At 55.2% G+C, this 10,923-nt stretch overlaps 4 protein-coding genes across 4 annotated transcripts; 3 read left to right on the top strand and 1 right to left on the bottom strand.

The window, feature by feature from the left end:
* Nucleotides 1-1,127: 1,127 nt before the first annotated feature.
* Nucleotides 1,128-3,647, top strand: A1O7_07864 (uncharacterized protein; the record flags this gene model as incomplete). Its single annotated transcript, XM_007761860.1, has 3 exons — nt 1,128-1,199; nt 1,251-1,852; nt 1,901-3,647. 3 exons carry the CDS (start codon nt 1,128-1,130, stop codon nt 3,645-3,647), a joined length of 2,421 nt encoding a protein of 806 aa, XP_007760050.1.
* A 1,101-nt stretch (nt 3,648-4,748) lies between these two features.
* A1O7_07863 (uncharacterized protein) lies at nt 4,749-6,194 on the top strand (the record flags this gene model as incomplete). Its single annotated transcript, XM_007761859.1, has 1 exon — nt 4,749-6,194. One exon carries the CDS (start codon nt 4,749-4,751, stop codon nt 6,192-6,194), a length of 1,446 nt encoding a protein of 481 aa, XP_007760049.1.
* Nucleotides 6,195-6,706: 512 nt separating this feature from the next.
* Nucleotides 6,707-7,741, bottom strand: A1O7_07862 (uncharacterized protein; the record flags this gene model as incomplete). Its single annotated transcript, XM_007761858.1, has 1 exon — nt 6,707-7,741. One exon carries the CDS (start codon nt 7,739-7,741, stop codon nt 6,707-6,709), a length of 1,035 nt encoding a protein of 344 aa, XP_007760048.1.
* Nucleotides 7,742-8,729: 988 nt separating this feature from the next.
* On the top strand, nt 8,730-10,346 carry A1O7_07861 (uncharacterized protein; the record flags this gene model as incomplete). The annotated part of the gene is made up of 1 exon (XM_007761857.1): nt 8,730-10,346. One exon carries the CDS (start codon nt 8,730-8,732, stop codon nt 10,344-10,346), a length of 1,617 nt encoding a protein of 538 aa, XP_007760047.1.
* Nucleotides 10,347-10,923: the final 577 nt, after the last annotated feature.

Below are 10,923 nucleotides of genomic sequence, written 5' to 3'. Positions count from 1 at the left end.
GGGTCTAAGAGAGAGTTGCGATATACGGGGTGGAGCTGACTGGAGGATTCAGTTATGCGTTCTCCAGCGCTGCTTGATCTAAGTCTCGACCTGGACCTTTTCTGTGCCTGTGATGCCCCGGCTCAATGATGGCGTGATGGCGTGTATCTTGTACTCTCGTCGAAGTGTACGAGTACCTAGGTAGTGGTCGCAGCTGTAGCACTTGGTGCCTCACGAATGTTAGAGCGGTGGCTAGACACCTACCACACTAGGTACGGCGTATGTTACAACGGTAGGTAGCGCCGCATTCGCCCACCCCCTTAGAGTCGACAAGCGTCGCCGACATATGATAATTGACAGTCCATTCGTGCGTGCAAACTTTAACACTAATGTCGATCAGATACCAGCAGACACTGCGAGAACTCACAGTACCATTGCTAGATGCAGCCAGCCGAGATTGCATGAACCGAGGGCGACCGAGCATTGGGCGCTGCCACTTTAACAGGCTACTGGATACTGTACTACGCGTAGTGCCAAACTCATAGTTTCGGCGAGCCCCTGGCGGCCTGGCCCACCACCACGGGTATTGGTATTGGTACTGGCACTTGCTCAAGCATTCTGTTCCTGCGCTCCGTGCTCACTTCCACCTCCTTCATTGTCCTCGACGACGTCCGTTCTTTACCGTTTCACACGCCCCTCGCACGGTCGCTGGAAGACCTCGCGAGCAGCCTCTCATTGTGATCGTTGACATCCAGTGTCGTCGCTGTTGAAAAGTTCCAACCACCGCCAGGGTTCACTCATTTGCCCGGCCTCTCTACCACCCCGCCTTCCAACTGCACATCGCTTCGAACTTGGGCAGGCTGTCTGTATGCGACTCTACGATATCGACCAAGATGGCAGATGTTGACGGTACATGCCACCTACCTTCTCAGCACGTAATGGAGCAAGACAGTGACGTCGAACCGGAAAATGTACCTCTCCCGCGCAGCTCGATGGTCTCAGTACGACTCTCAGACATTCCTTTCGACCCTGACCTTGATATCATCGATGAACGTGATATCCCACAGGAGGTCTCCGTCCCCCACAGCGGCTCGCCGTCAACGCGTACGAGTCGTTCGTCGTCGAGAACTTCGGACAGCTCCGTCTCGATGAATTCGGTCAATTGGGAAGGCCTGGAGAAGACGGAAGAACAAGAAGCCAAATATGACGCCACAGACGAGGTGAGGCTGCATTTTCCCCTGGGCCTCTGACACCATTAACTGTTGCTATAGTCTACCGCCTTGCTACTGGCACGCCTGGAGAAGGAGAACGCAGCCTTGGCCGTTAACCCGAAGGCTGGCATTTCGACCCCCTCACGACCGCGAAAGAACACCCGGCCACCATCCATGCACCAGCTAAAGAGAATGGTCACCGGTCCTCAGCCGGAGTCGCTGAGATACTCGCTGTTGCCTGCTCCACCGATGACCGAGCTGGAGTTCTGGGCAGCTTTAGTCCAGGACTACACCCAAACAGCCCAGAGGCTGCCCACGTTGACCTCCAACAAAATCCGAGGAGGTGTACCACCACCTTTAAGAGGTGTCGTGTGGCCCAGCATTGCCCGAGCACATGATGGCTTCCTGCACTCCGAGTATCAGCGGCTGTCGAATCAGCCGAGTCCCTACGATGGTCTGATCGGCAAGGACGTGGGACGTAGCTTCCCAAATGTCGACATGTTTCGGGAAAAGGATGGCGATGGTCAGCGCATGCTTGGAAAGGTCCTGAAATCCTTCTCATTGTACGACGAAAAGATCGGATATTGTCAAGGCCTAGGCTTTGTGGTTGGACCACTGCTGATGCACATGAGCGAACCGGAGGCTTTTTGCATCCTTGTTAGGTATGTGACGAAGGCAATTTCACTGGGAACAGTACTGATCAGACGCAGGCTCATGGAGAACTACGACCTGCGCTCATGCTATCTTCCTGATTTATCCGGACTTCATCTTCGAATATACCAGTTCCAGCAGCTACTCAGCCGACACCTGCCGGAGCTTGCGGCTCATCTCGAAGAGCTAAAAGTCGAACCGCTCTACGTATCCCAGTGGTTTCTATCATTCTTTGCCGTCACCTGTCCACTGCCTATGTTACTACGCATTTACGATGTCATATTATCCGAAGGCGCAACGGAGACATTGATGAGGGTAGCTCTATCTCTGATGCAGAGAAACCAGAAGAAACTACTTGGATTCAGGGAATTTGAAGACGCCCTGCAATTCTTACTCTCCAGGGGACTATGGGATACCTACGCACAACATGCGGACGATTTGGTCGCTGACTTTGTGTCTCTGACCGTCCTAGTGAGCCAGGAGTCTCTGCAAACCTTGGAGGCCAGCTTTAGACATACGCAAAACTTAACAACAGGGCCGTCGCTGAAAAGTGCGGCAGCCTCATTCTTGGGCAGATTTTGGGCAGGGTCAGTGCATGCACCATCAAGGTCGCAAAACCTGAGCCTCACGATTCCTGGGAACAACGTCTCCATCCGAAAGTCTTCTTCTGGCCAGAGTTTGACGTCAACCCTGAATTCGGTTGAGACCACCATTTCTGAGGCGGGTACGCTAGCCACCGAATTTTCGGACGACGGTCCGGGAAAAGCCACGTTATCAATGGCCACTAGCCTCTCGTCAGCGATCGTACCTACTCCGAGCTCGAGCAACCGCGACCTGCACCAGCAGATTGAAGAACTGCTCACCGAGTTGTCCAAAGTCCAGCGGCATCAGGTCGAACTTGCTCAGGAGCTCCAAAGCGAGCGGGAGGAGCGCGAAGAGGACCGGCAAATCGCACGCACACTGTTGGATTGCCTTCGTTCGCAAACCGCCGAGATCAAGGAACTCGCTGGGGAAGATGACTCAGAAGCCACCGCAGAGCTAGAAGATGTGATGCTAAAGGCCCAGCAACAACTCAAGCGAGGAGAGCCCAAGCGCCTATCGGTGGATCAGTCAAAACTTCAGCTCCGCGATGCGGTTTCAGAGTGGAAAGAGAGGCACCAGGCGGAGGTAACGAAATGCCGCGACCTCATGAGACAACTGGATGAGCGGGAAGCCGAACACCACACTCTGAAGGAGCAGTTGCGGGATGCCCGAGCTCGTATACAGGATGGTCACCGTGATAAGCAGCGGCTAGAGCGCACAGTCAGTGAACTGCGCTCTCGAAACAACTCGGTGCCCGATTCTCCTGCTGACTTGTACACGCCTGTCACCGAGTTTCCGGATCTCAAGCTGCCTCCACCCAAGAACTCCGGGCTGAGGGAGCTGAAGCTGGGTAAACCGGAAGCAAGCCGGTCAAGCAGCGCCGGGCCGTACTCAAAACGATCAAGCAGCCTCAACACGCAAGCAGTCCTGGCAACTGAAAATCATGAGCCTGTCTCAAACGACGCTATCCTGCTTGAGCTGGTCAACTCCAAGACGGCTGAAGCGGTTGCGAGACAGGAGCTCGAAGAGACCAAAGCCAAGCTGGACGCACTGCGTAAAATTCTAGGAGGCACGACCTTGTCTCCTACCACGCGAGCCAACAGTTCTGAGTCACCCATACCATCAACACCGAGCCCAGGCACGAAGGAGGCGCCAAAAGCCTCTCATGCAGCATCGGCAAGCACTGGAGGCTTCTTCAGTGGTTGGGGAAAGCGAGGCACTTGACGAGCAGGACGCCCATGCTTCCATCTTCTATAGCACTATTTTTAATTAATGATCTAGACGACGAATTCGAACTATTTGAGCACCATCGATGGACATTAACGATGGCTTCACCTTAACCCTGTCAAAGTGTGAGCAGTTTGTGACATTCGTCTTCTTCGCCGAACGACCACGTCTCTCATCGAGCCGACCTGTGTTCGATTTCTTGGCTCGGTCTCGGGAAGAGGTCTCCGCTTCTTCAGCTGGGTTAATTCCCAGTGACAGAGAGCGGCCGGGAATGTGCCCTATCTCATAGCAGCAAACTCGTGGTGCATCAGCGAATGGAGAACGCAAGCCATAGCAACCAAAGTAGGCCATGAAGTCATTACCCTACCATTGTCCGTCGCCAATAGCTTTTGAAGCTGCTGTTCAAGCAAGCGTTGTCATCTCATTCAATGGCACGGTTCGTACCTGCTTTGACGCACAATTTGTGAGAGGAAAGACCGTACGAAGAGCATGAGACTCACGAGTGGCACTGTGAGCAGCTCCTGTCTTGAGAACGATGGAATGGGTCCAGGACTGGATATGGCGACTGTCGGGGCCATCGACATGGGGACTGCGACTCTCTTCGACGGCGCTTTCTGTTGCAACTTCAGTCTATGAAGAGTTGAGTGTTTACCATCACGGTTGTGGAAAGATTACCAGAGACGACGATGAACAAAATCCAGATTCTTGATTTCACCAATTCTTGCCAGGCGTCCTTTGTAAGAGACACTGAAGCATAAGATGAATCATGGCAAGGCAGAGACACATACTCAAGTCGTGAAGTGAAGTTGTCATGACGCTGACAAGAGCACGACGGTGAGTCGTTACTGACTGCGTTCAATGCCCACCTTTTTCCTCACCACCTGATTCACACACGGCAACCGCACCATCACAAGGGCCTTTCAAATCTGCCTCACCTGCTGCTTGCATGACAGTCCGATCAATGCATCTTCACTCTCCATCCGCGCGGCGCAGTCATAAGATGACTTGCCCACTGACAACCCGTTCCATCCTCACCACCACGCCACATCTGAAGACGTGCATTTATTCACTGGTCTGTAATACTGGGTGGCCCTCATCATGGAAGATCACTTTGTCACGGATAATGCGGCCGACCCGCGGGCGACTCACGACGGACAAGCCCATCTCAACCCTGCCGATTTCCAACTGCTTTCACCCGGAGAAGCCATGTTGCCACAAAGCAATACTTGGGAACAGGCCTTGCACAACCTAAGATACGGCCTTGACCAGCACAACAAGCCCGAAGACACCATGACTTACGAAGGACCCGCTCATTCCAAGATAGAGGTGGATTGGGTGATGAGGCAACACTATCACCGTTACATCCACGAGTCGCGTAGAAGGGAATATCTTAAGCGTAAGCTGGAGGAGAAGCGAGTTGAATTGGAAGAGACGGGGTGCGAGCCCGAGTACCCGGAGACTGAAAGACGAAGACAGCAAGCAGAGCGTGTGGCGGTTTCGGATGGGTCCAGACAAGAGGCGGTGTTTGGTCGACTGCAGGGACAAAAAGCTGCTTTCAATGCTCGACATCTTCAGAACCGTTCCGCGGCACCTGCACCAGCACCTGAATCAGACCAATATCCGGCTCTATATATACCGGCCACCATAGCGAATGTTGCTCGGCAAGACTTGACCCAACAGCCGGTGTCAGCCAGAACTAGGCGAGCAGTCCTAAACTCAACTTCTGGACCCGTAGCCGGTGCCGCCACTCGTATCCAAACGCAAAATCTCGGGCCTGCTGATGGTCTCTGCAACGACCATGATACTTCTTTCGTCAGGAATGGAGCCGCCGGCAGTGAATCTCCGACCAGAGGCATGCATTTCCTGGACGAATCCATAACGACTTCGCCCACTTACCGATATGCTCCCGCCCCGAGTTATCGCCTCGCGACTGGCAACGACATCGATGATAGACTGGGAATTGCTGGCTCCCATGCCGAACCAACTGCTAGACTCAGCGGCCGGCCGCGGGTAGACTGGTACAAACAATACCTCCTCGCTACCAACAAAAACATCCAAACCAGCAGCTCTCACGGTAAGATCGAGAATGGCTTCCCAACTTCACGGCAGCAGAGTTTCCCGCAGGCTCAACAGTCATACCTAGCTTCCGCAGCTGCATACACTCCTGCGGACTCCGCTGACTTGCCGTATTTCGACATGGAGATGTACGAAAGAACTTGCGCTGCACCACAACAAACCACAACAGCGATGATGGGCACCACCTCCGCCGAGGCCACTCCGCCCTTGTCCTCGGATGCCAGTGCTGAGGGTGACATGATCCTTGACGATTCCGAGGTCACAGCCGACGATGTCGAACCCCAATCGTCCAATCTGTCCGATATCATTGGGAGTGAGACGCCTTCTGAAGACGATGGTGAGGACGACGACGACGATGAGGAGTTCGACCCAAACAGAAGAGGTACGGGATTAAAGGTGCCGAAGCATCAAGAGGTTAGGGGATTTGGGATGAGGCGACGACGGAGCAGTGGCAGGGCAGGACCATAGCGGGAAGTCGAGGAATGTGTTGGGGGCAGCTCCAAGGCTGTTGTGACCGAGGGGAGCAAATGTGAGGGACGAATATCCAATAGCAGAACCAGTGTATGACGAGCTTGCAGATGCACCCAAGCTGTTCAAGGGCTTATGGTGGGGGCTGTTGTATCAACACAAGAGGCTCGGGCGGCTGCACAAGATGAAGATGGGCTTCACAGATTGGATGAGTGGCGGGAGAGGATGGTCTCAAGTTCGAATTTTAGGTGGCATGCAAAGAGCAGCGCCGGAGTTGGATTCAGCGCTTCCCGGAGCACTTACGGCGACGAAAACGAGAGCTGAAGGCTTGCTGCGTTGTTGTAAATGGCGTCGTCGCCGCTATTCCCTTTCGACTGCCAAAGTCCGCAGTTGCTCGGTTCAAGTGATGTTGTGATATCCGTGCTTGTAGCAACCTCCTAGTGAGCCACTTTCTTTAGCAATCCAGTCTGCCAGGGCTCCTCTGAACCAAAATCCTGAGCAGTGCGCCCTCTTCAGTCATCCTCCTCATCATCGCTATCAGGGAAGTCTAGGTCAAGTTTCCGCTTTATCTGTGGCGGATTGGGTGCTCTTTGAGCTTGACCTTGGCTGATAGGGGGTTGTCGCGTGGCCCCCGACGCTGGGTCCTCGCGTCTGCCCAGAACAGGACTCTCCGGGAACGTAGTGCTCTCCTCTTCCACCTCCTGCTCGGGCGCGATATCCTCTGTTTCCCTCACCATCCTAGCCACTTCCCGCTCCACCGCTTCCTGAACTAGCTTGGCATTTTCGTCGTCATTGCCGCCGCCGCCGCCGCTCGACAATTGCTGCCCCAGTCGTTCCCTGAAAAGCTGGAGTTGACCCAGTGCGCCCATTCGCAGGGAGGGTCCGTCGGGGAAGGCCATGCCCATACGGGCGCGGTCGATCGCGATAGCATTATCGATACGAGAGAGCTCGGCTGTGGTTTCGACCGTGTTGTTGTCCTTCTCGATGCCAGGTTCGCCATCGGGTCCCGCAGTGTCTTGCGTCGTAAGGGGTTCCGTGATCGAGGCCTGGGCCTGGGCACCGTTTACCGTTCCAGATTTTGCGGCGATTTTTCTCCGCACAGCTTCGGTCTCTGCCTCTTTGGCTGCGATTGTGTTGTGTTTGCCGATCCGTGCCGCGAACATCAAGAGCGTATGATAATCCACCTCTGCGACGGATCCTTCGTGGTCAGCCCCATGCGCGTCCTCATCCTCGTCCTCGGAATCATCTTGAAGAATGGCGGGGTTGATCGCGCCAATCTCCGTTTTGAACGCGACGCATTTTCTGACCGTGTCTTTCAGCTGGTCCTGCAGGGACGTGACTTCTTCACGGAGGCTGAGGATCCGTGCGTAGTTGTGCTGGTGTCGTTGGAGGAGGGCGAGCGAGGACGTGAGGTCGTTATCATCGGCGAGGAGATCTTCCGCGAGTTGGGGCGCGTTGGAGAAGGTGTTGGTTTGCGTGAGGGTGCTTATAAGCGCGGTGAGGTGGGTTTCTATGTTGTCGAGGGGGGCGAGGACGAGTGAGTCCATGGTCACAGCGATGCGGGATCCAAGCCCTGGAAGTTGCTAGCACATAGTAGCCCGGCTCTGGCAAGGGAGCCGCTGCCTGCGGTGGGAAACTTTCAGGATGGGGAACGGATGTTTGGCGCGGAACAGGCGAGGTTGCCCAAAGCTACCGGCGGCAGCCCCGGGCGGAAGAGGCCCGACGCGCCCTTCAAGCCATGCACGTGCCGGGCTTGGCGAGCATTTGACTTTCGGTCGACATTTCGCTACTGTAACCCACGGCCTGCCCATGGCTTGACAGAAACATGTTGTGTAACAGTGCGTGCTTGACCTCCGAATCCTGTACGAGGTACAGTATACTTGAGTACCTTTGTGCTACCAGGATCATCTTCCAGGACCCCTCACATTGAAAGCCAGTCACGAATCGGAATTTGTGCCCATCTGCCGGCCCATTGCAGACTCTTGCATCGACACCCCAAACCAATAGCAGTCACAGCTTACTGCAGCAGCTCGCATTGAGACATCCCACGGACAGCACATGATGCTCGTCCTCATGCACAGAAAACCCGCCTTGATGGAAACACTGGTCTCGGATTTGTCATTTGTCACCAAGCCATGCAAACTCCGCCCATGGTTCGATGCACTATCAGGAACGCGGTGCTTATCAGGGTCCGGCAGAATGCCACGTAACTCGACGATTGATATATCCCTTCGAACCGTGGTTGCCGAACCAGAGCTTAAGTACGTTCCTCATGCAACATGGCCTTTCTCCGCAGTAGGTGACCACCAGTCGTTGCGTGCTGTGGTCGATAACAACTGTTCCCCATGCACCCCATCAGTCCGCCAGTACCAATGGGTACCTGGCGTTTGCAATGGGCCGGTTGGTACGTGTGAGTATCTGAATTTCCCTCTTCAGGCGAAAATTGCCTCTCCTATTTCTTGTCCCGCGGGCCCCTACTCCTCTTTGTCACCCTTTCCCCCTCTCCCCAAGTACGACTTTTCCATCAACACCAGGATGGGCCTGTTATCACACGTACTCGACAATGCTGTCTTGGGAGTTGAAGTTCTGGTGGCAGGTCTTATCGTCTACGCTCTCAGCACCGCCATTTACAATCGGTACTTCCACCCGTTGAAGGACATCCCCGGCCCGTTCTGGGCCTCGATTACTACCCTGTGGTACTTCCGCGCCGTCCGATATGGCCGGGCCCAAGACCACCAGCTGCCCATCCACAAAAAGTATGGGAAGTTCGTCAGGATCGCGCCCAACCAGGTGCAGATCATGGACGCCACGGCGGTCGAGACCATTTACGGCTCCAAATATGAATTTCCAAAGGGTGAATTCTACGACAACTTCATCACCAACATCAACCCGAAACGGATCGACGGCTTCTCGGAACGGAATGAGGCTCGGCACACGGAGCGCCGGCGCATGGTCGCTCCGATCTACACGCAGGGCGCTGTGCTCGAGTACGAACCGTGCGTGGACCGGGTCATCGAGCTCTTCCACCGGCAGATGGAGCGGTTCGCGGCCAGTGGCGAGATCTTTGACATGTCCGTCTGGCTGCGCAAGTACACCTTTGACGTGATCGGCGAGATGTTCTACGGGAAGGAAGGCGGATTCGGCTTTATTCGAGACAACATCGACTACGGCCAGTGGTGCCACCTCATGGACGTGATGCCCAATCCTGTCGCGGCCCTTAACAACATCCCCTGGGGGTTTCGGAGCCTGTACTTTCTCTCCGAGCTGCTGTACCCGGAGACGCGGGCCGGGGCCAAGGGCTTCTCCACGACGATCAAACAAGCCCACGAGGCCATGAAACAGCGACTTGACGACATGGCCGCCGGCAGACCGTACAACCCGCACGACACGCTCAGCAAGCTGATCGACATTGCCCACGACGACAAGAACGACTTCCACATCCTCGACGCCACGACCGAGATCTGGGCCATCATTTGGGCCGGCTCAGACACCACGTCGATCGCCCTCACGGCCATTTTTTACTTCTTGCACAAGCACCCGCACACGCTGGCGAAGTTGCGCGCCGAGGTCGACGACGCCTTTGCTTCCGGAGCGCTCAAGTACCCCGTGCGATTCAACGACGCGATCAAACTCCCCTACCTGCACGCCGTGGTGCTCGAGGCCATGCGCGTGCATCCCTCGCTGGGCACGGGTCTGCCGCGCGTGGTTCCGCCGCCCGGCGTCGACATCTCGGGCCGCTTCTTCCCCGCCGGGACGGGCGTCATCATGAACCAGAACGCCGTGCACTTTGACAAGACCGTCTTCGGGGCCGACGCCGAGGAGTTCATCCCCGAGCGCTGGCTGCGTGACAACGACGGTGGCAAGAACGCAGCCTACATGGAACGCCACATGATGCACTTTGGCCACGGCAAGAGGATCTGCATCGGTAGGCATATCACGAACACGGAAATGTATAAGCTTTTGCCCGTCGTGCTGCGGGACTTTGACTTTGAGATGGTGCGCGATGACGAGGGTCAGTGGGAGTGGGAGGTGTGGGCGGGCTGGTTTCATCAGCAGAAGAATGTCATGGTCAAGGCGAGGAGGAGAGAGAGGAGGGGAAGGAGTGAGGGAGTCGAGCTACAAAGTGGGCTTCTTGACCCCGAAGGGGCGTGAGTGAGTTGACTTACAAAGTGGTGATCCTGACTCTGGAAGCTGCAGAAGTGAAGATATCAGGAGCGCGGAGAGAAGAGAAGGTGGAACTTGTGATGGTTGCTCGGTGGCATGCGATGGACAGTGAGGATTCCTTCCGACGACACAGCCTTACTTACGCGTGTATATAATGGCGCTGTCGCATCGTCGTGGTTACAGAGACCACAGTACATACTTCTGCAAATCCATATCGGCAGCTCTCGAACGAAGAAGGATTCATACTATATCCTCTAAGCGTGATGTCCTTGACGTGGCATCAGCCGGCGCGTTTTGGGAGTTAGGAGTTGCAAGCTGGTGACCGCCAATATCCCCTGATCTCGGCTTTTGGGATTAGGTTTCCATTTCCCTAACAAGGGCGGCCTTTTTTTCTTTCCTATCTCCGCAACACAACGTGAATCGCCGAGCGGCCTCCATAGTCCCTGCGTCTCTTTCATGGGTCATGACATTCCTAGACGAACAGGACTGGGGGATGGTCGCGGATCAGAATGACTTGGCTCGTCCTCGTCCTCGATCTCGCGTGCGGAAGCGATACTTGTCATCT

Source organism: Cladophialophora yegresii (genome assembly GCF_000585515.1).
Source record: "Cladophialophora yegresii CBS 114405 chromosome Unknown aczIN-supercont1.5, whole genome shotgun sequence".
In the NCBI taxonomy this organism is placed as follows: Eukaryota; Fungi; Ascomycota; class Eurotiomycetes; order Chaetothyriales; family Herpotrichiellaceae; genus Cladophialophora; species Cladophialophora yegresii.
This window is presented reverse-complemented; position numbering and strand designations above follow the sequence as displayed.